The sequence below is a fragment of the Chelonia mydas genome, chromosome 10, assembly GCF_015237465.2.
Source record: "Chelonia mydas isolate rCheMyd1 chromosome 10, rCheMyd1.pri.v2, whole genome shotgun sequence".
Taxonomy (NCBI): domain Eukaryota; kingdom Metazoa; phylum Chordata; order Testudines; family Cheloniidae; genus Chelonia; species Chelonia mydas.
Window position 1 is genome coordinate 4,221,428 of NC_051250.2, and position 24,435 is coordinate 4,245,862.

At 45.9% G+C, this 24,435-nt stretch overlaps 3 protein-coding genes and 2 non-coding genes across 8 annotated transcripts in view; 2 read left to right on the forward strand and 3 right to left on the reverse strand.

Annotated features, from left to right (window-relative positions):
* TBL3 (transducin beta like 3) overlaps nucleotides 1–17,972 on the reverse strand; it is a 28,333-nt gene extending 10,361 nt beyond the window's left edge. Inside the window, exons 1-11 of one of the 2 annotated variants that reach the window (XM_043523197.1) lie at nucleotides 17,966–17,972; nucleotides 10,386–10,446; nucleotides 8,421–8,472; nucleotides 8,213–8,308; nucleotides 6,458–6,505; nucleotides 4,142–4,283; nucleotides 3,436–3,520; nucleotides 2,615–2,785; nucleotides 2,161–2,236; nucleotides 1,927–2,023; nucleotides 1,050–1,261 (exon numbers count right to left, since the gene is read on the reverse strand). In XM_043523197.1, coding sequence (XP_043379132.1) covers nucleotides 1,050–1,261; nucleotides 1,927–2,023; nucleotides 2,161–2,236; nucleotides 2,615–2,785; nucleotides 3,436–3,520; nucleotides 4,142–4,283; nucleotides 6,458–6,505; nucleotides 8,213–8,308; nucleotides 8,421–8,472; nucleotides 10,386–10,432 — 1,026 coding nt within the window. In that variant the 5' untranslated portion in view covers nucleotides 10,433–10,446; nucleotides 17,966–17,972. Of the gene's footprint in view, nucleotides 1–1,049; nucleotides 1,262–1,926; nucleotides 2,024–2,160; nucleotides 2,237–2,614; nucleotides 2,786–3,435; nucleotides 3,521–4,141; nucleotides 4,284–6,457; nucleotides 6,506–8,212; nucleotides 8,309–8,420; nucleotides 8,473–10,385; nucleotides 10,646–17,965 lie in introns of those variants that run through there. The other variant, XM_037911161.2, reaches the window with a different exon arrangement.
* LOC114019209 lies at nucleotides 13,383–18,680 on the reverse strand. Its single transcript, XM_043523200.1, has 4 exons — nucleotides 18,283–18,680; nucleotides 17,074–17,211; nucleotides 15,574–15,965; nucleotides 13,383–14,569 (listed from the first exon to the last, which is right to left on the reverse strand). Exons 1-3 carry the CDS (start codon nucleotides 18,548–18,550, stop codon nucleotides 15,748–15,750), a joined length of 624 nt encoding a protein of 207 aa, XP_043379135.1. The 5' UTR covers nucleotides 18,551–18,680; the 3' UTR covers nucleotides 13,383–14,569; nucleotides 15,574–15,747.
* On the reverse strand, nucleotides 14,690–14,819 carry LOC114019219. The gene has a single exon (XR_003564331.1). It is a non-coding gene; the product is annotated as a small nucleolar RNA ACA64 (small nucleolar RNA).
* On the forward strand, nucleotides 17,573–24,059 carry RPS2 (ribosomal protein S2). 3 transcript variants are annotated; one of them, XM_043523199.1, is made up of 8 exons: nucleotides 17,573–17,623; nucleotides 19,533–19,706; nucleotides 20,319–20,408; nucleotides 21,001–21,108; nucleotides 22,094–22,267; nucleotides 22,383–22,542; nucleotides 23,150–23,241; nucleotides 23,942–24,059. In XM_043523199.1, the coding sequence occupies exons 2-8, from the start codon at nucleotides 19,536–19,538 to the stop codon at nucleotides 24,020–24,022; spliced, it is 876 nt and encodes a 291-aa protein (XP_043379134.1). In that variant the 5' UTR covers nucleotides 17,573–17,623; nucleotides 19,533–19,535; the 3' UTR covers nucleotides 24,023–24,059. The 3 variants fall into 3 exon arrangements, with proteins under 3 accessions (XP_043379134.1, XP_007058631.1, XP_043379133.1); XM_007058569.4 differs by lacking the exon at nucleotides 17,573–17,623 and adding an exon at nucleotides 18,672–18,834; XM_043523198.1 differs by lacking the exon at nucleotides 17,573–17,623 and adding an exon at nucleotides 18,723–18,834 and having other exon boundaries at nucleotides 23,150–23,262; nucleotides 23,305–24,011.
* LOC114019216 lies at nucleotides 22,864–23,003 on the forward strand. The gene has a single exon (XR_003564328.2). It is a non-coding gene; the product is annotated as a small nucleolar RNA SNORA64/SNORA10 family (small nucleolar RNA).
* Nucleotides 24,060–24,435: the final 376 nt, after the last annotated feature.

Sequence of the window (24,435 nt, forward strand, 5' to 3'; positions counted from 1 at the left end):
ATGGGCCCCAAATCAGTACAATGCAAAGCTCTCCCAAAGAAACCTTATCAATGAACCTGTGCTCTGCGCATTGGAAATAGATCTGAGTACCAAGGAGAAAAGGGTAAGAACAGCCACACTGGGTCAGACCAAAGATTCATCTAGCCCAGTATCCTGTCTTCCGACAGTGGCCAGTGCTGGGTGCCTCAGAGGGAATGAATAGAACAGGTAATCATCAAGTGATCCATCCCGTCGCCCATTCTCAGCTTCTGGCAAACAGAGGCTAGGGACACCATCCCTGCCCATCCTGCCTAATAGCCACTGGTTGACCTATACTCCATGAACGTATCTAGTTCTTTTTTGAACGCTGTTATAGTCTTGGCCTTCACAACATCCTCTGGCAAGGAGTTCCACAGGTTGACTGTGCGTTGTGTGAAAAAATACTTCCTTTTGTTTGTTTTAAATCTGCTGCCTATTAATTTCATTTGGTGTCCCTTAGTTCTTGCGTTAGGAGAAGGAGTAAATAACATTTCCTTATTTACTTTCTCTATACCAGTCATGATTTTACAGACCTCTATCATATCTCCCCTTAGTCATCTCTTTTCCAAGCTGAAAAGTCCCAGTATTATTAATCTCTCCTCATACGGAAGCTGTTCCATACCCCTAATCATTTTTGTTGCCGTTTTCTGAACCTTTTCCAATTCCAATATATCTTTTTTGAGATGGGGTGACTGCATCTGAACGCAGTATTCAAGATGTGGGCGTAGCATGGATTTATATAGAGGCAATATGATATTTTCTGTCTTATTATCTATCCCTTTCTTATTCCCAACATTCTGTTCGCTTTTTTGACTGCCGCTGCACATTGAGTGGATGTTTTCCGAGAACTATCCACAATGACTTCAAGATTTCTTTCTTGAGTGGTAACAGGCAATTTAGACCCCATCGTTTTATATGTAGCAACAGCTGGGGAAGATGGAACCATTAGACAAAATGTTGTCATTGAACATGGAGTTGTCCCAAGGCACGGTGGGGGAAGAGAAGAGGCACTGAGGTTTGGTACATGGTACCTGCTTCCTGAGCTGAAGTGTCTGGGCATCGTAGAAGATGATATTATGCTCTGCAGTCACAGTTGCGATCTCATTTTTCCCCGGCACCAGCATGCACTGTGTCAGACTGTGTGCGCTGCCCTCTTCTTTCTCCTTGGCGTCCACACGTTGGTACGGCACGGGCTGGGTGTACATGCAGGCAGCTGTGGCGGCATCCCAGATGTGCAGGACCCCTAATGCATGGGATGTACACTGCCTGTAAGTGGCATTACAATACCTGCACAGTATACTCAGAAAAGTCTTCCGAGGTGTGTCCGTTCAAACTCCAGCCTTGTCTACAGGAGACAGCTGTGCTGGTTTAAGTAACGGTGTGATTTTTAAACTGATTTAGTTCCGTGAAAGGCTGCCTGGACACTCTGACTTTGGTCTAAGCCAGACTTATCTCAGGTTAGCTAAAATCGATTAGGAACAGGTTTAAGATAAACCAAAATAAGCCACTCAAACTGAAGTGTCCACAGAGGGGTTTGCACTGGTTTAAAACTCAATTTCATTTAAACCAGTGCAATTTTCTCATGTAAACATGATGCCTAAAACAGAAGGTGTTTTCTAAATTAAATCTAGACTATGAAATCTGAGCAGGCGTTCATCCCCCACTCATCACCGTGGTATCTGGGACTGTAAAAGCTTAGCAGAGACGGGGAGGGAGACAAAGCGCTGCCTTAAATATCCCAAGAGCGCCAGAACAGGTTCACTGAACTGGACCTGGCTTTCAACAGATACAAGACAATGGGAAGAATGCCGAGCCCTGACAATGGCTGGCCACAGAGTGTAATTTACTCCTTCTTACACCCCGGAGACTGGCAGCGACAAGACAAGAAATTCCAAAGGGCTCACTCACCTTTGCTGCCCGCTGTGAGAAAGTGAAGCCCTCGTTTCTTCACACCCAAGTGTGAGAAATCTCCATCCTCGGGTAACAATACCGCAGCCTCCACACTCTGCGAGAGACATTGACAAACAATGAGGTGCAGTAAACGGTAAGTCTAATTTAACAGCCTGAGTAACCACCTGGAATCATGAGCAGGTCCCTTTTCTCCTGACTAGAAGTCAAATACCGCTAGGGAAGTAATCTCACCTCATATATAGGGACAGTCCTCTTGGCTTCTCTTGTTTTCAAGTCCCATACCATACAGATTTTATCACGACCAGAGCTGCAATAAAGGTTGTAAAGAAAAATTCACTATCAGCACCTTCCAGCCAAGACTGTCAAAGCAAAGTCAGACGTGGAGCTATGGCTAGTCAACCCCTCTCGAGGTCAGGTGCGGGATGAACAAAGCCACACACAACCCTGTGAGGCAGTTCAGTATTAACTCCAATTTACATATGGGGACACTGAGGCACAGAGCATGATTAGGTGAAACCCAGACCCTCAACCTCTCTCTCTCGGAGCCCCACCTGAGCCTCAATGTGCTGTACTGTCACCCCTTCCTTCCCTCGATAGCAAACCCCACGGGCAGCAAGAGAATGCCATATGTTTCTTAGGGAGCGGGAATCTAAATGGAGATCTGATAAGCTCATAACAAGTCTACCTGATGAGTGTGTCCTTATCTGCAGCAAAAGCCAGAGAGGTGACAGCACTGTAGTGGCCGTCGAGAGAGGCGATACACTTGCTGGATTTCAGGTCCCAGATCTGGATTTTATAGTCCATTGAGGAGGAGAAGAGCTGCAAGCGGGAGATATCGGGATGGAACTCGACTATGCTAGCGAGGGAGGGAGAGAGAGATTAACACAATGCAGGCACAAACCAACTAGCATCGTCTCTGATACGGCAATAACATAAATGTCTAGCACCTATAACAAACCATTCACATTATCTAAACTGGGGTTAAATTACTGCCCTCCTTTGTGGAATCTCGTTTATCCACAGTCTGCCCACTGGGAAAATTTACCATAGGTCTTTGCCCTCAGAAATGCTCTAAAGAGTCCATAAATTGTCAATTGTGGGTGTCTCAACTTGAGTTCACAGAATTCCTTAACCATATCATCTCCCTCCCTATCTTTTCCTGCCAAAGCAACAGCCAGTTGTAGCCCTGGTCCCTCCGTTAGCAGATCAAAAATCGGAAACTGAAAACAGTTTTGGACCCGCTCAGTACAAGTCATTTGCATTCCCCTTACCCAGAATGCTCTTCTTACTCAGTCATCTCAGGATAATACTAATGACCAGACGGGGATGGGGCCAAAAGGATTGGCAGTGATAGCAGATCTTGCTGTACAATTGCAAACAGAATTGGGGTCACAAACCCAGATCCCCAAGCTGCTGCTCCTTATTTCAGACAGAACACCTGGGTGGAAAACGGTCTCTGCTAGTTTCCCTAATGGAAAAGGGAGGCTAAGAAGATTTTCTCCTTACTGTACAACCCCCGAAGATCCTTTCAGGTTATGCGTGCAGTACTGTTTGACTACATCCCAGATCTTAATGGTACTGTCACAGCCACCTACAAGAAGAAAGGACATGAAGGAATTAACAACAGAAATGGGTAAAACAGCAGGGCTGGGACACTAGCAGTTGTATCAGTTTCACAGGTTACAAAAGCAGAAGAGGCAAAATGAGAGAGAGAGAGAGAGAGAGAGAGAGAGAGAGAGCGCGCGCGCGCGCGAGAGAGAGAACAGTTAGTCAAAACAGCCACCAGGGAGGTTGCACGGATTATAGCACTTTGCATTTTCAGAGGGCTTTGTAAGTATTAACTCACTGGTCCTCACAATAGACAGGTACTGTTACTGTCCTTCCTCAGAGATGAGGACCCTGAGACACAGAAAAGTTAAAAGGACTTGCCCAACCCCACCGCACCCACTCCCCGTCCCACGAGCGAGTTTCAGAGCTTTCCAGATCTGTGCTCAGACCACTAGACAAGCTTCTCTCTACGTGCATGTGACAATTTGTAGAATTTTCAATTAATAATATATTTTTACATAAAAACAACCTTCTTACTGCAATAACAGGAAAGCCTTGAGAGGCTCCCATTCAAACACTGTCACTGTCTAACATCACAGAACTTAAGGCCATTTCATCACAAAAACAGACTCCCACATCATGTGACACTGAAGTCAGACTGTACCTGTGGCCAGCAAAGTGGAAGTGGGGTCAAAGACCATGGCAGCCACTGGTGCTGTGTGCATTGCTTTCCATGTACGTCTACACTTGTTCTCTCGCCATTCCCACTGCTTTAACAGCAACGCCCGGCTTCCTGTCACAAGAATCTAACAGAAACACACAGCAGGAAAAAGATAAAAATACAGAGATTAAGTTAGCCAGTACATTCACATTCTGCGTTATGTTCACAGCGCAATTTAGAAAACCTAGAGACAGACAACAGCTAGGAAATTTCAGTTACCAAAAGAAGCTAATTCTGAAACTAATTTATTTACCAGCATTTTCTTTTTTTTATAGCAAAAGCCTGGAAGCCTTATAAATAACATAAAAATGTAAGTACATCACAATGCACCGGACAGAAACGCAATGCTGTAGTGCAACAAACAGATACAATTCCCACCCCCCTATATATATGTATATTAAGTGAGTTTAGAAGCAACTGCTAGTCTTTCAGAAGCAGGCACTGCAGATAAATAACAAACAGCTAATAAAGGCCTGTTGTAATAATTGGGCCTACAAATTTACTGTAATTGTGAGATGTGAATAAGTTCATAAAATGTCACAATAACCTAGAACAATAAATGGTGATGGGGAAAAGATGGAAAAGGGATACAGAACCAGTTAGGACAAACAAAAAGGCCTATTCATATAACTCAATGACTGTGTTAAAATTATGCCTGACAAACTAGAGAAGGGTGGGACAAGAAATTGACAGATCAAAATTGGTGTGTCAGAAATTAGGCCAAATACAAGAATGAGGGAATGGGCTATTTCACCAATTGCTCCCTTTGGGGTCCTCAAAAGAAAAAACTTTTGGGGAAAATAAAAGTCAAGCTAACAACAGTTGCTGGCTGGGAGAGAGGCGAAACAGAAGAAGCTAGCTACACCAGCATGGCTGCCGCTCCCACCATCTTCTGGGACCCTGGTATCCACCATGACACCGTTGGGCCTTTGTCATCCTGATCCTGAGAGGAGAGATGTCCTGTCCTGACCTGACCAGGCCAGGCCAGGCCAGAGAGAAGGACCCAGATGACATCATCTCTGCTGGCTCTGGCTAAATCTTGTTGGGATCCCAGAGTTTTGGTTCTTGCTGTCACCTTCCTCCCCATTGTGTGTTCTTTTTCTTTCCCACCTTCCTTCTCCTTTTTCTTACTTCTTTCTTTTTGTCTTCTGTCTAATAAGTATCTGGATTAGCCAGGCAAGACTATACATTTTGCAACATTACCGTAAGTTAAAAGCAATGCCCTAAACAGCCTGATGCTGGTACAAGTTTGCCAGGTCTTGGGAGTGGCCGATGAGACCATGTGCCACGCCTATGTTTCTCCAGCAGTGAGGCTGCAAGTGAAAGTCAACACCAGAGACAGAGGCTGCATTTTCTCTCTCTACTATTCTTTTCTCTTCCCTCTTGTGTTTGCCTTGTTTTGTCTTCTAGGGAACAAACAGCAACTACAATAGCTCCAGTCCATTTCAACTACCTTCTCTTTTCCCCAAAAAGGACAGTTGTTACCACCTTTAAAATGTGGAAGTTGTTAGAAAGAAAGCCTTAACATTTTACATGCTTTTGCGGTTTTTCTTTCTTTTCTGCATCTTTAGTAAAAGGTTAAAAAACAAACAAACAAACAAACAAACTAGCAGTGTTTGCCAGTGTACTAAGCAGACGGATGTCTCTGTTTACGAAACCCCAAACTTTGTTTAAAACTGTTTAGTGTTGGACAGTGACTGGGTCACATTAACATCTTTGGCTCTTTGGGTCATAATATTCCATCAAAATTAATACCATAGGCTCCAATCCTGCAAACGCTTAAGCACACGCATATTGGCAAGAATGGGTCTAGAGTTAGCTCATAGAGTAAATTAAAATAGCAGCCAGTACAATCTATGCACATGCACAAATTGAATATATTTGATTGTATCCCTTTCCCTCTATGTTTTTTGTCTTCTTAGATTATAAGATTTTTGAGACAGGGACCATTTCCCTATATGTGTTTTCTCGGAGCTTGTCACCATAAAGTTTCAATCCAGATTGTGACCTCTGGGCACTATTGTAACATAATTATTAAATAATAATTCCCTTTAATTTATACAGGATACAAGTTTGTTGGAAGTAGCAATTCAGACTGCACAAAATGTATTAGAAAATCCTGTCAGAAATTAAAGATAGGAGAGTCCAAACAGACCCCATTTGGACCATCGCCCTTTGCGAGCGTTGCTGACATGATTATTTATGAGACCTATTAAAGTGGAATGGAAAATAAGGAACCAAGTGTAACTTGTCACATACCTCATCATCAGGGCTAAGAACAAATGATGTAATGTCCTCTTGATCATCCTATAAATGGAAGAAAGAGGCAGTTAAATCACCTGTGCAATATTTTTAAATGCCATGTTGCCCTATTCTCTTTACAGGTTTTACATTGCCTACACATGCTACATTGCTTCTTGCGCTCACTGAGTGTGCGCTTCATCACAGAATCTCCTGCCGAGGAAACTGCAGAATACCCATGAACAAGTAAGACTAACAGGCCTGGGTACATTGTACCGGGCTAAGGAATCCTGGTTCCCACAATGCTACACTTCTTTCCCAGACTGAGCAGTTCCAACCTGCTGAGGTGGGGCAGAGGGACAGAAACAGGGTGAAGTGTGAGAGTGAGATTCCCAGGGAGCTGCTTCTAGCTTTCATTTAGCTCATGTCACGGTCAAGTGCAGACTCTTCATTTCAGTGGCAACCCAAAGGTGAATCATTTCCAGAGAGACTGTTCACAGGCAAGTTTCCTACTCTGACCAGAAGGCTCCCATGCTGACTATATTGCTTCAGCCCACCAGGATGCATGTCCGCAAGTACATCTCACTACCGGGGTCTGGAGTTTGAGACTAAATCCAGTTTCCCATGATAAATAACAAGTACATAAGAACCACCATGCTGGGTCAGACCAATGCGTGGCCAGTGGCCAGTGCCAGCGCATCAGAGGGAATGAACAGAACAGGACAGTTTTGAGTGATCTATCCCGTTGTCCAGTCCCAGCTTCTGCCAGTTGGAGGTTTAAGGACACCTGGAGCATGTGGTTGCATCCTTGACCATCTTGGCTAATAGCCATTGAGGGAACTATCCTCCATGAGCTGATCTAATTCTTTTTGAACTCAGTTATACTTTTGGCCTTCACTGCATCCCCTGACAACGAGTTCCACAGGTTGACTGTGCGTTCCATGAAGAAGTACTCTCTTTTGCTTGTTTTAAACCTGCTGGCCTATTAATTTCACCCAGTAACCCCTGGTTCTTGTGTTATGTGCAGGAGTAAATAACACCTCCTTATTCACTTCATACAGTCGTGATTTTATGGACCTCTATCATATCCCACCCTTAGTCGTCTCTTTTCTAAGCTGAACAGTCCCAGTCTTTTTCATCTCTCCTCATATGGAAGCCGTTCCATCCCCATGATCATTTTTGTTGTCCTTCTCTGCACCTTTTCCAATTCCAATATATCTTTTTTGAGATGGAGTGACCAGAACTGCATGCAGTATTCAAGGTGTACCGGGGATTTATATAGTGGACCATGACTGCACAGATCCCACTTGGATGGGTAGGAAAGTGGTCCATTCAAGAAGAAAAACCTGTGTGTAGTACAAAAGTACTGGGAAAAAAAAAAACATTTCCTTCCATGTGCAGACAGTTCTTGTTCATGGAAACTCAGAACTACTTCTTTGCACCACTGATAAAGGCGCTCTTTTATACTGAGACATGAAACTGTATTAGTCACTTCCTAGCAAGAACTAAACTTTGAAAATGTTGTCAAATCTCATTGTGGCCAGGGACATAGCAAATAAATAATGTATCTGTCTGGATTTAGATACATTTCTCATTCTTCAATACTCTAACTTTCTTCTCAATGCCTTTAGATGAATGCCCCAGTAATAAAGGTAAAACACCCTTTAAAAGTCATTTGAAAATACTGAATTAAATACATCAAACATTAAATACATTAAATAGACAAAAGATAATCTAGAAAACTTAAGTTAGTTTGACTTTGCATCATCTCACCTGTTCGATGCTATGAACAAGTGCTCCTGTTGCAATGTCCATTATATTTAGTTTCGTCCCACAGGGGCAAAATACGTGTTTTCCATCTCGGCTGATCTGGAAAAAAAAACAAAAAAGTCTATGGCACCAAAAGGAGAGTTGATATATGTATCATTGTTTACTTTCCTCCCCCAAGATTTCAGTAAAAGAATTTGGGGTTTAGCATTACCTGAACTTTCCCTCCTTTGTAGAAAGGCTCAATTTTCCTAGACACAGCATAGCTGAAAGGATAAAAAGAAACGGAAATAGAGGAACAGTTAAAATAGACTGATTTGTTTACACCATTTTCATTAAAAGCACTTTGAAGTGATTATTCATATGCAGGAACACTATATATACACGTCTTACCAGAATTAAACCTGCTAGAAAAATTGTAGCTAAATAAATATCAGAAAATAAAAAAAGACCAACATGTGCTATGTATAGAAAGAAATGGATTATCTGAGTCATGTACCAGCAACATAAATTACAGTAAAATACTTCTATGTAACTGCTCAAGTCTATTCCTGTAACATCTTTTCCTTTATGAATTCCTGCTTCAAGTTTGTGAAGACAAGAGAGTCCAACAACAAACTATTCTGGATTTCCCAGAACTCTTTTATTGTTTCGTACAGGGACTAGTGAAAGTTGTCAGTTTCTAATAGAGCTGCGTTATTGCACTAAAAGCGTCAGAGGCTGACATAGCAAACATGCGCCACTGAGACAGCATTGTAACCACTAGTGATTCAATGTGCTTCATGTTACATTTAGGTGATCTGGAACAAAAACTCTGATTCTAACGTAGCAGAATCAGAACGTTGTACTGCTGTAAAACAGTAGCCTGTGCACAAAATCTGCTCCCTAGCAGTGAAGATAATAAGCACTGTTAAAAACCTGCAGAATGTAACAGAGGATAAGATCCTGGCAAAAGTGGGTTTGACAAATCCGACAGTTCTCTACCGTACAGAATCATTCTGTATTAAATCTACCAGCTTTCTCTTAAGGAGATGAGACCAATATGCCAGAGGTAGAATCCTCACTCCCAACGTGTTCTGTGGGTGTTACTAAATAACAACGACTAAGAGGCGGCACTTTGGAAGGAAGGGAGAAGAGCCATGAGACAGTTGTGGGTCACAGCCTGGTGAGGGGAAAGCAACTGGTATCTGACAAACTCGATATTACTGTCTGTGTGACAGAATCCCAGGCTTGTCCCACCTGCACAACAGCACAGAGACTGCCACTGGCCTGGCACCCTCCCAGCCGCCTTCCTGGCAGACACCCCTGTACCACAGCACCCCTTCCCGCCACAGCAACACCAGGGCTCCCACCACGGCACCCCCACAGTGATGGCACGAACGTGCCCCTCCCCACTGGCGGCAGCACAGACGGAGAATGGCTCCCCACGCCACCCCAAAAAGTCTTTCGGATCTCTGAGACACAAGGGACCCCACGGGCCCTTTTTGCTCCCTGGGACCCCCGCTTTCCTCCCCGGGGCTCTCAGCTCCCGTCCAGGCTCCTTTGCTCCCCGGGGATCTCAGCTCCCCCTCCCCTGCCAGCCCCTTTTCTCCCTGGGGCTCTCAGCCACCCTCCTTCCTCCCTGGGGATCTCAGCTCCCCTCCCCCACCAGCCCCTTTTCTCCCTGGGGCTCTCAGCCGCCCCCCCTTCCTACCTGGGGATCTCAGCTCCCCTCCCCCACCAGCCCCTTTTCTCCCTGGGGCTCTCAGTCACCCCCCTTCCTCCCTGGGGCTCTCAACTCCCCCTTCCCCTCTGGCGGCCCCTTTGCTCCCTGGGGCTCTCAGTCACCCCCCCCTTCCTACCTGGGGATCTCAGCTCCCCTCCCCCACCAGCCCCTTTTCTCCCTGGGGCTCTCAGTCACCCCCCTTCCTCCCTGGGGCTCTCAACTCCCCCTTCCCCTCTGGCGGCCCCTTTGCTCCCTGGGGCTCTCAGTCACCCCTCCTTCCTCCCTGGGGCTCTCAGCTCCCCCCCCTCCTCCGGCCCCTTTTCTCCCTGGGGCTCTCAGTCGCCCCTCCTTCCTCCCTGGGGATCTCAGCTCCCCCCCCTCCTCCGGCCCCTTTTCTCCCTGGGGTTCTCAACTCCCCCCTCCCCTCTGGCGGCCCCTTTGCTCCCTGGGGCTCTCGCCGTCCCCTCCGCTCACTTGGATTTGAAGCGCACGGGGGCGCTGCCGGGGCGGGTGGCCGCCATGCTCCCGTCGGCAGCTCGGACTCTCGCCTCCCCGCCCCCCCCGCCCGCAGGGAGCACGCGTGGTTCCGGCGCTCTCAGGTTGCCAAGGGCGAAAGCATCACTTCCGGCGCTCCCTCGTGACGTCACCCATTCAACCCCCGGGGAGCCCGATGAACTACGGCCTGGGCGCTCGGCCCCGCCATGTTGAGTGCGGGCAGATCGCCCCGGGGGCTGAGACTGGGGGACCGGCGTGTTCGGGGGGCGGAGCCTTCGCCCGACCCGGCCGTGCAGCCAGCTCTGGGGGGGAGCGAGGCCGCCCGCAGCAGCGCCCCAGCCCAGCGTAGGGCAGGAGGGAGAAGGGGGAAATCCGGCTCCAGTTCAGCAGGGGCTCCCAAGGGGCCGCAGATGCCAGTGCCACCCCACTGGGGCCCCTGCAGGAGCGTTCGCCGCTCCCAAAAAACGCGACTGCATTGTCCGTCCCCCCCCAAACCCACGGGTTCAAGAGTCCACATTCATAGACTACCAGGGTGGGAAGGGACCTCAGGAGGTCATCTAGTCCAACCCCCTGCTCAAAGCAGGGCCAATCCCCAATTTTTGCCCCAGATCCCTAAATGGCCCCCTCAAGGATTGAACTCACAACCCTGGGTTTAGCAGGCCAATGCTCAAACCACTGAGCTATCCCCTCCCTCCCCCAAACAGTTGCGTGAAGGTAACATGAAATGAGGGCCCCCTTGAACTGACTGGGGCCCTAAGCCATTACTTCGGCTGCTTACAGCTAGTGCCACTACGGGATACAATTAACTTAGGCTTGAATAGAGACTGGGAGTGGATGGGTCATTACACAAAGTAAAACTATTTCCCCATGTTTATTCCCCCCTCCCCACCGTTCCTCAGACGTTCTTGTCAACTGCTGGAAATGGCCCACCTTGACTGTCACTACAAAAGGTTCCGCCCCCCGCCCCGCTGGTAATAGTTCACCTTAAGTGATCACTCTAGTTACAGCGTGTATGGTAACACCCATTGTTTCATGTTCTCTACGTATATAAAATCTCCCCACTGTATTTTCCACTGAATACATCCGATGAAGTGAGCTGTAGCTCACGAAAGCGTATACTCAAATAAATTGATTAGTCTCTAAGGTGCCAAAAGTCCTCCTTTTCTTAGTAGTATGTGTGTCTGGAAAAACTAGTTACCTAAACTGGGATTTGGCCAGTACACCAGGTTTTATGCCCCTACGCTAGAAAGATACGCTGGGGCTAAGCCAACCGCTTCGGCTATACTTTAAAAACAATAATAATAATAATAAAAAAAAAAGAGTAAAGCATCACTGCCTCTTGTAGCCTACAAAAAAAGCAAGTTTTAACCAGCTTTTTCACCCAGCCCAGACTTTCAGACAAGGGGGGTGGGGAGGTGGGAAGCTGGCACCTGGCACTGACAGCGATCACTCTTACATCCTTTATCCTGCAGACGGTCTGGCCTAGTAGCAGACCATAGCCTGCATTTGGCCTTAGTGTTCACAACAGCCCTTCTGGTTATAAGCAAGTGAGGTGGAGAAAGGCAGACATTTTCAAATTAGAGTAACTGCATGTGTCGTTGTATTCCACATGCAAAACGCATTTTATACGCTCAAGACTGGGCAAGCATGGAAAAGGTGCAGGCACACGTTACCTGCCCAAAAGTCTGTTACTCTCACACTCTAGGAGCCCCCACCTTTATCCGGCTGCTAGGGCTCCAGGTGTACCCCTCTTAATTTATGCACCCACCCATACCCTGTTCCTAGGACTCAGGGTACCTTACACGCTGTAGGATTGCAGGGTCTTTTCCCAGGGGAAAGAGCCTCACATAGTAATATCCTATTTACCCTTTATTTAACAGTTACCAAAAAAGAGAATGCAAATGCTACACATACAGTGCTCACCACACCCAATAAGACAGATGAACTTTTCTTGAGAGCCAGTCAGGATCAGGTCCATCTGGGGGACTCCAGTTTCTGCACGGTGTCAGTGGCAGTGTTGGGGTCTGGTGGCTCTGTTCTTGGGGCTGTATCCTGGAGCTGGTTCCCAAAGAACTTCCTTTTAGACCCAGTTTATATAGTGAAACTTGAGTCCTGCTTAGCTATACCTTAACCAATGATTTTACTACCCAATCTTAACATACTGTAATACAATTCTCTAACCAATCATACCCCACCATTGTAAATAATTTTACACATAGCAAAATTAATTATGTAACAAACAATCAAAGAACCAGGGATCATACAGACAATAGGGAAGTGAGGACCATAAAGATAAAACAAAGAAATGAGGATTTCACAACCACAACTCTTGATAAATGATTTCTTGCCAGACAGAATGCTATCAAACTAAATTTTCTTTAGCTATCTTAAGATCTGTTTCTTTTTCTGGTGATAATGGGTGCTATTAGGACAGGATCTCCTTCTTAACAACCTGATATTACATTGTTTTAATGTAATTTAGATGGAATGTGAGGATGCGACTTCCTGCTTCTTAGATAATGACTGCTGCTCTTAATAGGGCTGCAGACAAAGGCCTTATCCTTACACACATGGGCATATGTAGAACTTCTGGGACAATAAGTAGCTCAATGACAAATTAGTGTAAACTTGTTCATTCTGTACGGTGTTCAGATTATGCCTCATTATGAGATTAATAAACTTGTACAACTGGGTATCTGAAAATATGATTGCTCTACAAGAGCACAGATTAAGCGTCAAACACAATTGTGACTAGTGATCATTTGCTTCCTAGTTGTAAAGAAGCATTTGATAAACCAATTACAAAGATACTCTAGCCAGGATTAAAACACCATTTGGAAAAGTCAGAGAAAACAGTGGCTACTCTTAAGACTTCTTTGAAAAGTGACAATTTGGGGAAGGAACAGCCCAGGTCCAATAGGTCTGCTCTTACTGCAAATAGCAAGTTGTTTTCTGGAATAGTGAATGAAACCAAACTTTTAGTAAGCAAATATTTTATTACACATTGAAATACAGAGGCAAACTAGACAGCTGCATCAATTTATACCATCCCCTAAGAGCAGCATTTTTAGCACTGAAAGACATTCTAATAAGTCTGACATATTGTACTCACAGATAGTAACCAGACCACCACTTTCTCTAACCATCCTATTTAAGTGGTTTTCCTCCATAGAGGGAGGGGCAGCATTCCTGCTGCCACACATACTGCTGAGTAGTACATATGGAAGTAAAAGCCCTTTAAACTGCTCCCTCAAATTAAATCATCATAAAACTCATTACAGCAGGGCACAACATCCTCTTATTCTGTAGATCAACAGTTTCCAAACTTTTAGCATTGGTGACCCCTTTCACACACCAAGCCTCTGAGTGTGAACCCCCTGCTTATAAATTAAAAATGGGGAGAGAATTTAATTTAATGAGGGCTTGGGACCATCAGCCTTGTGACCTCCATCTAGCCACCTTGCAACTCCCTGAGAGGTCACAAGAACCCCTGCATAGACACTCTGACCTGCCTGAAAGCATAAAATCCATTACCTTTCTACAGCGGCCCAGTCTCACTATAGGCCTCTAGGCACTACTGGAATACAAATAGAATAGCCCTATCAATGCAATACCAAAAAAGCATCTTATACCTTTGGGCTTTGTACTACAGCACCATAATATGCTTTTGTTTTATAAGGCTTTACTACAGGAGGCAGACACTGTGGGTAAGGCACTGGATTGGAGTCAGGAGACCTGGGTTCTATTACCAGCTCTGTCAGTAGCCTGCTGTGTGATTGGGGCAAGTCACTTTACCTTTGTACTGTCTTGTCTATTTAGCTTGTATGCTTTTCTGGGGAGGGACTGTCTTGCTATGTGTTTAGAGCACCAGGCAGCCCAGAAAGCATTACTCCCTACCCTTTGACTACTCATGCAAACAGCCATACTAATTACTGGTCAACTTATTTTGCTGAGTAAGGGCTGGAGACTCAGATGTTTTCAGCATTAAAGACTATCAGTGTTTAAGTGAGATTATAAATGAGACTCTTTGAAGACAAACTGAGCAGCTTCATTTAGTATATTCCTATAGAAAGGGGTACAGATGTGGAATGTTGCTGAAGTGCTCAGTGGCCTTTCATGATTGTTCATGTGTAATCCATGGCTCTTCAGACTCCCATAGTGTGCTGGAAGAAAAACAAACGTATTGTTTTTAGAAATACCAGTTATACCAGACTTACCACCCCAATATATCCCTCTCCTCCCAGGTTACTAGCATCCACCTCCCAAGGTCTCCCATTGGCCTGAGTTATAGGAACATGGGTTTTATTCCCCACACATTGGGTCTGCGGGCAATAAGCTTAATGCTCCTGTTGCTGTAGGCACAGTTATCTCCCCAGGAGCCATTGTAGAGGCCAGAGGTGATTTTCAGACAGTGCCAGAGAGCACCTTGTGCCCTCCCACAGCCCAAAGGCAGTTTGTCTCTCCAGGGCCCTTTCCCCCATTAGCACGAATTAGCCTTTCAGGCCTTTGAGGGCAGGCACTGAACCAGCTAACCAGAATGCAAGACTCCATGCAGAGCCCAGGAAGAAGTGTGGAATCCCCTGCAAGGGCAGGTCCCTGGCAGCCTATTCATGCTGGTGGCCCCCAGCCCATAAGGCACCAGTAAAACTACACCTCCCAGCATGCCCTGCAGAAACCAGCCGACAGCCAAGTAAGGGTGGAACAGGGCATGCTGGGAGGTGTAGTCCTTGTGACATGTACCCACCACATGCAATAGAAGGCCTGGACTATCTGGACCCCCCTACCCCTCATGATAATGCTCCATCACCCAGCACAGCACCTGGGGTGGCAGTGGGGCTAATCTGGCCTGCTGCAGCCTGCTGCCAGGCTCCACACCATTCCTCGCTCTTACTGAGATCTGCTCCCTTGAGCTCACCTGCAGGAGTGTGTTGCCAAGTCTCACAAGGGAAAAAACAAAAAACAAAAAAAAAAACAAAAACCACACACCCCACAAGCCCACCCCCTTTCAAAACAAGCTCAGCTCCTTTCAGAGAGAGGGGAGTGGGGGTGTTTATACAAATTCCACAATTTTTTTAGTTCAGTTTTGCTGCATACAACGTTGTTACACATTAAAAGAATACGTGTGTACGTACTTTAAAAAAAAAAAAAAAAAAAAGGTCATCCTTGCTCTCTCCATCCTCCACAGTCTGTTGCCTCAATGTAGTACATTCCTACATTGAACCATATCCTGGTGTGGGACAAAATCCATTCAGCAAATCCCTAGTCTTCTTAGCAGATAGTGGAGGTGCAGTATACTGCTCAGAGTCCAGCAACCCATCCTGTTCCGGTGCTTGGACTTCTCTCAGGTGAGCAACGTGAAAGCTTGTTCCACATCAGCATTACTCAGAGGCATGGTGAGTAGGGAAAGTGCAAACAGGGCTAGCTCTTTAAAGCACTGTTCACCACTGCGGTCTTGAAAATTGTATACTTCCACCCAGAACTGCTCTGCATTGTCCTCATCTGTGCTCTTCCATTGCTGGAAGTTGATGGCTTGATACTGTGCAAAGGCCCCCAAGTCACCTTTGAAAATTTTCAGCATGGAGATGTCATTAGTTGACGTTTCCCCTGAAAGATTAACTGATGGACTAAACATGGACATAGATTCCCACTGATTAATATTTTCTGGAAGTCTCAACTGTACTTGTTTAGCAGCTTCAAGAGCTTTGTCAAGTTTTGCATCTCCTAAAACAACAGTAAACAGTTCTCCAAAATTAACAGCACACAGTGGCAAGTGGCTGGCTGGGTTACTCAAATTGACTTCAAGGAGTTCACTACCAGATAAAGGGATACTTTCTAGAAACACTCTTGATATAAGAGCACAAAAGAAAGAATGGAGGCAGTCCAGCATTCTGAAGGCATTACAACCAGAGTTGAATTGGAACAGTGTATTGATTCTAGCAAATTCCTGCAGAACTGGCTTTAGAAACTAAATACAGTTTATTGACAGGATCACAATACATCTGATGCAGAAGTTCTGCATCATAGCATTGTTGTTTATTTTTGCTCAGTTCAAAATACAACTTTAACTCACGCTCACATCAATCATGAACGGAGAGCCATCTAGTGTCGGATAGCTGACCAGGCTTCAGGGCATGTTACCGTGACTAATCACTTGGCACAACTTCACATATTCACCACATCAGAGAGTGGTGATAAAACCAGCTGTAGGAATGAGAGACTAAAAACTCTAGATTGGCTGGCAGCATTTCTACAGCTTTACTGGAACACAGCTGGATAGAGTGACATACCTTTGATCAAACTGAGATTCTCATTCCTTTGGAGAAGATGTGTCTAGACAGAATTTTTCTTCCCGCTCATGATGCTAGAGCCATCAGTCCCAATCCCAATCCACCTGCTGAAACCAGACCAATACGGTCAAGAAACTGAATCAGTGCTTCTGCCGTTTCACTTTCCAAGCTGACTAATCCCAAAAACGTAGACAATTTTGTAGAAGGAGGAACTGAAATAGTGCACTACAATGCAAAGCTATTTTACTATGGCAATAGCGGTGTTCTCATCTATAACCAGCGAATACTGAGACTCACCAATGTCTGATGAGGTCAGCAAACATACAGGAAGCAATAACACTGTTTATTAACACCATGCATTTTGTGCGATGCAAATTTACCTTTTTCGAAAGCTGATCCAACAACTTCCCAGAGGTGATCCACAGAACTAATCTCTGAGTGGCAGGAAATGTAGCAGGCCAGATTTAAATCCGCTTGGTGCATCACGGTTGAAGGCTTTGATTCCGTAAATCCAGTATCTGTCAGGTGCATAGAAGAAAATGGTGTTGCATTTGTTTTAGGTTTGTCAGTCCCTGCATGTTGCAGGAAGTCTGCATGATGTGCACAAATCTGGACTTTACAAAATTTGCATGCAGCTTTACTGTCATCACCAACCACAGACTTGATCTAATCTTCCAACTCCTTTTATCCACGCCTTTTAGTATTTGTTTCCATATTTTGCCCATTTTGTTGTTCGCATACTGCTCTTTTGCTGGCTTAGCCTCAAAATGGCGTCTAAGCATGGCTTAACTGGAACATGATAGGCTGTGTCAAGTGGGTGGGCCAGAAAGTTCACAAACTTGCCACTCACCCTGCGAGGAACTCTGGGTAGGGGAACAGGACTTGCATCCGGCATCTCCCACCCCCGCCACTGCAAGGGGCATGGGATAGGTGAGTGTGACTTGCATGCAACATCTGCTCCCTCAACAAGGATTTCAGGGGGCTTTCCCTGCTAGCACTGCAGTATCCCACAGGGGGGAGGAAGGAGGCTAGGTTCGCTGTCCCCCCTCCCTCTTCAGTCACAGGCTGACCGAGCCTAGCCACACGAGCTACTTTGTGTGCCTGCCTGAAGTAGAGAGCTTGGTGGAGATGACTGAGCAGCTAGTAGCCACAGATGCACCCCTGCCCCCCAACTGCCCCTGCCACAGCCCCCCACCATGCACCACCACACCCACTGCCCCTGCCAGGGCCCCTATGTAACCCCCCAGGGCTCTGCACGGTCTAATCAGACACCCCCCACAGCAGCCCCACACACCCCACTCTTCATTAGGCTAAGATTCTTGCCCCCCATTTCAGACCCTCCCCCCAATTTTCCCTCATCACATTCCCCAGGGGGCAGGAGGGCCCCTTCTCCTCCTCATTCTGCCTCCATATCCCCCCCACACACACACACTGGGGTCCCCCTCTGGTGACACCTCTCCAGTGCCCCCTCCCCCACACAACCCCCCCATGTATCCCGCCCCCCCCAGCGCAGGTGCAACTGCCAGGCAAATCGCAGGCTGCTGTATCCTCCCCCACCCCAGTACCACCCCAACCGACCCCCTCCTCACCTAGCGAGCCGGCAGCCACGTGCCGGGGTTTGGGAGAGCGCGGGCGGCGGCGGCCCCCACCAGCGGGAGGGGACAGAAGCAGCCCGCAGCCTTTTAAAGCTTTTCTTAACCGAGTGTGCAACCGCCAGCCAATCACGGTCTCGGGCGGGAAATTTAAAAAGCGCCCCTCCCCCGCAAGCAACAGGCAGCTGAAAGACAGGACCAGGCACTCACCGCACAGGGAACACGTGCTCGCCGGGAGCTGCCCGGCGCAGACAGCTTTGCACATGCGCTTTGCACATGCTCGCCTCCAGAGCGGTTCACCAATCAGGGGACACTGTACCAGCGAGTCTACGTCACGCTCGATCCGGGGCTCCGCCGCTGCCAGCCACGCATGCGTGGAGCCGGGGTTCTGGGGCGGGGCGCGGCCCCGAAGCACGGCAAGGGGCGCAGGCGTTCTGTATTTAGAGGGCGGGGCGCTCCAGTGTCCGGGCGAGGGAAGTTCTCGCGGGACCTCGTTTGCTATAAATAGCCAGCTGCGCGAGGCGGTGGCCTTCTAGTCTGAGAGAACACGTAAGGCTGCGCCGCCGGGGCGGGGATCCGCTGCCATCGGGCCTGGGCGCTGGGCGGGCGGGACAGGGCCCCGCTGCGGAGGCTCTGCCGGGGGTCCGCCTCCCGGGCACAGGCCTATTTCCTGCCCCGGCTGGGGCTGTTTGACCCGTTTGCGCTCCGTCAGAGGCCGGGCCTCGATGGCGGCCGGGGAGAGGCCCGCGGGGAAGGGGCCAGGAGTGTTTGGGGCCTGATCCCTGCCCCGGAGGAACTGGAGGGATGGGACGGTATTGCAGTGAAAGGGAGAGCCCACCCCGCTTCCCCACTGCAGGAGCCCGGGGTGCAGCCTCCAGGGCTGGCCTGAGGAGAAGAGCGGGGATAGCAGCTGGTGCAATATGAGGAGAGTGTAGAGAAAGCTCTACTCTAAAAAGCGCTGAGGGTATCTTTCCCCCATACCTTGGGTTACCGCAACCTTTCTAGGCTGTGCCCTGTTTGGGGATGGCATGGCTGGTGGAGTGATGGAAATGGGAGCCAAATTCCCTTGGGACTGTGGAAAAAGAATAAGAATCTATTTAGAAAAGCTAGTTTGAAGTGAATAAGGGATAGTGCGGTAACTGGAGCAAATGCTAAAATTGCACAGGCCTGGTGCCTATGCTGCCCTTGGGAATCCGTGTAAGTTAAGCAGTTGTGCAAGTAAATATGTATTTATCTCTTTTGTATAGCAAATGGCGGACGACGCCGGTGCTGCTCCCGCAGGAGGTGCGGGAGCTGCAGGAGGAGCTGCAAGAGGGGGTTTCCGAGGTGGCTTTGGCAGTGGTCTCCGAGGCCGTGGTCGGGGTCGTGGCAGGGGTCGTGGAAGAGGGCGTGGGGCCCGTGGCAAAGCTGAAGACAAAGAAGTGAGTCTTTTTGTCAACTCTGCCATCTTTATTTAGTCTTTAAAGACTGGGCCCTCTTTCTGTCTGTAGTTCTAAGACAGAATCATAGAATATCAGGGTTGGAAGGGACCTCAGGAGGTCATCTAGTCCAACCCTCTGCTCAAAGCAGGACCAATCCCCAATTTTTGCCCCAGATCCCAAACGGCCCCCTCAAGGATTGAACTCACAACCCTGGGTTTAGCAGGCCAATGCTCAAACCACTGAGCTATCCCTCCCCCATGTTTCTATGTTTAATGTTTTGTGATGTTTATATGTTTTAATATTCACATGTGGACATCAATGACAAATGCATTGTTAGAACTGGGAGCTCTGTTATACTTTGATAGTCTTGTGTGATTGCTAATAGAAAATAGCTACTGCATGATAGATTGGCTTTCTAAAAAGGTTTTTTTCAAGCTCTACATAAAGCAATTTTTTCCACTGATGTTGCACTTTAATGATAAAATGCATGTTACTGAGAAAGCTAGAGGAAAAATAAAAACTTAAAAGCTCTAAGGGGCATAGCATAATTCTTGTATGCTTAGAACACACTGGCTTGTCACTGACATTTATTGGGTGTTCTTTTTTTTACAGTGGATTCCTGTCACCAAACTTGGTCGCCTAGTCAAGGATATGAAAATCAAGTCTCTTGAAGAGATTTATCTTTTCTCCCTTCCAATCAAGGTAAGCCTATATGAGTTTTGTAGGTATCTCAGAATTAGAGTGCTCACTAATAGATGATAAAATAACTTGATTTGCAAATGTAACAGGTGTTGCATTAGCCATTTGGGAAGTTCTGATTATAAAGATCTGTCCCACTTTAGGGTTTAAGTGGTTGACAGTAGATGGGATTCATCTGCTCCCTTGTGATAGAAGACTGCAGTTGTCTCAAGTGGACTGAGTCTCCTGCCTTCCTTTGAGTTATTGGGAATAGGCTTTGTAAAGGTAGTATGATGCCTGATATAATGCAGCAGCTGTGTTTGATCAAAGTGGAAAATACAGGTTTCAAATCGCAAGTCAAATTTATTTTGACTTAAGTACATTGGATTGTACTGTGCATTATATGATGTAGTTTGAATGTTTAAAAACTTGTTTTCTATAGCAGATTATTCAAATCTTACCTAAATTTTGTTAATACTATCTCTCCATATTGGTACATAGAACTGTTAAGCTTCCTGCAACACAGCACAGAAATTATCAATACTGTCTTAAGCCTGTCATGAGGTAATGGGTAGCTTTTGAACTGTGATTGACTAAGTTACTTTGCCTCCTGCAGGAATCAGAAATCATCGACTTCTTTCTGTTATCTTCCCTGAAGGATGAGGTTCTGAAGATCATGCCTGTCCAGAAACAGACTCGTGCTGGTCAGCGTACCAGGTTCAAGGTACCTTTTTACTCTTGATTAAAATAGAAGCAGATTGTTTCATTGAATTGGAAACTGTTCCATCTTTGTGCTGATTTGATACTCATTCTCCTGGTATATGTTGTTGTTGGATAGTAAAGAATCTACAGTTACTTTCACTGGTGTTCACAACATTAGGTGGTATTGGAATTATAAGATGATAAATAATAAATGTTTATGAGCCCACTTACCAAATGTACAGAAGTCAGCTCATAAGCACTGTTGTGTTCATTATTTATTGAATACCAGTTGTATCCTTCTGAATGTAGCCTTATAAATTGCTCTTTGGAAAATTCACAGTTCATTTTTATTGCATGATAGTGGTATGGTTCACCAAGAACTGAGTGTTGTTGAGACAGTGTATTTGGTCCAAAAGAGGGAATGCCATGTGGCCAGTTTTTCATTGAGTGGTTCAAAGGCAGCCTTCTGGCCAGGAGGTGGCTGCAGAGGGTATTCATGAATCAAGATCCCCAATTCACTCATCAACCTGACCTATTCTTGGCTTAGGAACAGGGTTTGGGGGTAAAAGTGGGTTTAACAGCCTATGAGCCCCCGGTACAAATTTGAGTAGTTGGAGTTGCTGTAATTTATACTTGGCTGGAGTGGTATGTAACTGAGTAAATGGAAGGTAGCCGTGCTCCAGGCACCCCTGCTGTATGGGGAGTTGCAAGGATGGTGGCATAGTTGTGGGTATTGCCCCATGGAAAAAATCTGCTGCCTTTAATGGCTTCTTTACACTTCTGGAGTTGCAGTGCAGAATCTGCCGCAAGAGGTGTACAGCAAGTTTGAAAGACTGGAGATTCTCAAGATTCTGATGGAGATAAAGGACTCTACCATAACCAAGGGGCAAAAACTGTCCGGGGTGTAGTCTGCGGTGGTAAAAGGGTGATAGGGTATGCTCTTATTGAAAGGAGGTTTGTAAGTGCAACATGTATACACAGCTAAAAAGCTTTTCTTTTAATTTTAGGCTTTTGTAGCTATTGGTGACTACAATGGTCATGTCGGCCTTGGTGTAAAATGCTCCAAAGAAGTCGCCACTGCTATTCGTGGAGCAATCATCTTGGCTAAACTATCCATTGTACCAGTACGACGAGGCTACTGGGGTAACAAGATTGGCAAGCCTCATACTGTACCTTGCAAGGTAAAGACTAATTTGCTTCACTAGAGCTCTGTGCTGAACTTCAAAGCATGAAGGCGTTATCAAAGCTTAAATATTCTCATAGGGTTAGTTGAATGTAACCTACTGTTCTGTTCAGGTTACTGGTCGTTGTGGGTCTGTTTTGGTGCGTCTGATCCCAGCACCCCGTGGTACAGGAATTGTATCTGCCCCTGTTCCAAAGAAACTGCTGATGATGGCTGGAATTGATGACTGCTATACTTCAGCTAGGGGTTGTACTGCTACACTGGGCAACTTTGGTAAGTTTTTTGGGCCAGATGTCCAATCTGTTAATAGTTTAAACTGCCTGGCTTAAAATCATACTGTACCTCTGGCCATTTTAGGTGCCTTTATAATATACTCCCAGTGGATGACTAAATTACCTGTTTTATTTAATACTTATTTTAGCGAATGTTCAATTAAAAGCCCTTATCAAACTAGGAATTGAGCCCCATATACTACCAGATTGTACAGTGCGGATTGATCCTTGCAAAATTTATTCTGAAGTTAGATCTGTCTTGTAATAAAGGCTTTGAGGCATTGAATGGTAAGATGTCATCCTCCTATGTGTTCTGTTCAAAATTCTCTCAGCTCTGCTCAGTTACACTTGTCTGAAGTAGTGTGATTGTCGTCATTGGAGAGAGAGATAAAATGAGTTCAGTATGCACGGCAGAGGGACCGTGTGATATGGTCTCCCTGTTCCTTTTCAAACTCTACATTGTTTTTAGATTGAGGACCATTAAACTCTGAGGCAGGCACTGGCTTTTGCTGTCTGTATTGTGCCTTGCACAAGGGAGTCCCAGCCTTGTTGGGGCCTCTCATTAGTACTGTGTAACACAAAGTGCAATGTCTGACTTTTCTCAATAGCTAAAGCCACCTTTGATGCGATCTCCAAGACCTACAGTTATCTGACCCCTGACCTCTGGAAGGAGACTGTATTCAGCAAGTCTCCTTATCAGGTAAGAATTAAATCAGTGCATTTGTTCTTCATCTCAGAGTTCATCATGCCAAAATCCTGAAGGATGACTTCAATAGGAGTGGAATTCCTTAAGATTTTTATTGCAGTTAATAAAGTGAGGATGTAGTTTCATATAGAATCATAGAAATGTAGTCCTGGAAGAGACTTTGAGAAGTCATCGAGTTCAGCCCCTGTGCTGAGGCAGGTACACCTAAACCAAGTACACCTAAACAATTCTTGACAGGTTTTGTCTAACCTGTTCTTAAACCTTCAGTGATTGGGATTCCAGTCCATAACTACCCTTATTAGTTATTTTTCCTAGTATCTAAACTAAATTTTCCTTGATGCATATTAAGCCCATTACTACTTGTCCTATCTTCAGAGAACTAAGAACAGCCATCACTGACCTCTTTATAAAAGCCCATAATACATCTGAAGACTTATCAGGCCCCACCCAGTCTTATTTTCAAGGTTAAATATCCCTAGTTTTTAACATTTTTGTCATTTTTGTTGCTCTCCTCTGGGCTCTCCAAGTTGGTCATTGGTATCTCCTGGATGCCAAGCTAGCTAGAGAATAATGTGGGGGGGGAGCTTAAAATTAAATTTGTAAAAACTGTCTCTAGTTTAAAATGGATCTGCTCTACAGTGAGGCCTGCAACATCATTTGGTTCAAGGCAGTGAAATGTCTTATTCTTTTGCAGGAATTCACTGATCATCTGGCTAAGACCCACACCAGAGTCTCAGTGCAGAGAACCCAGGCAGCTGCTGTGGCAACTACTTAAAGGTTTTTGTATAAAATAAAGTGAAAAGTGAACAAGAGTTTGGTGGATTTTTAATCCATTGACCGGGGGATGCAGTGTCAGCTGACAGTGTGGATTTCTGTGTTTAAGTGAAATCTCTGCCCATGAAAGGTATGGGTACAGTGAAAGGTTCAGCTGAACATATGCTAAATGTGATACAGTAGCCAAAGTTACTTTTGACTAATCCTTTATTTGCTAAACATCTGAATGACTTCTTAAAAAACTTGCTACTTGAAAAAGTAAGTTTTCCTGATTGACTTGCCCAAACAAATGAATTCAGAGACAGCATTACTTGTTCAGCAACTTACAATAACTGGTGGGACAGAGGAAACACTTTTTTCCTCAGAGAAAAGATGAAGTGGTTTGAATGATCAGCATGTAATAGGATTACTGAA

Coding starts and splice junctions, on each gene's coding strand:
- LOC114019209 (XM_043523200.1), bottom strand. CDS start 18,550: ATGTGCAAAGCTGTCTGCGCCGGGCAGCTCCCGGCGAGCACGTGTTCC. Junction 17,212..18,282: donor CGTGGCTGCCGGCTCGCTAG/GTGAGGAGGGGG, acceptor TGCACCTGACAG/ATACTGGATTTACGGAATCA. Junction 15,966..17,073: donor TGGATCAGCTTTCGAAAAAG/GTAAATTTGCAT, acceptor AAATTTTCAAAG/GTGACTTGGGGGCCTTTGCA.
- RPS2 (XM_043523198.1), top strand. CDS start 19,536: ATGGCGGACGACGCCGGTGCTGCTCCCGCAGGAGGTGCGGGAGCTGCA. Junction 22,268..22,382: donor CTCATACTGTACCTTGCAAG/GTAAAGACTAAT, acceptor TGTTCTGTTCAG/GTTACTGGTCGTTGTGGGTC. Junction 23,263..23,304: donor TAAGAATTAAATCAGTGCAT/TTGTTCTTCATC, acceptor AAATCCTGAAGG/ATGACTTCAATAGGAGTGGA.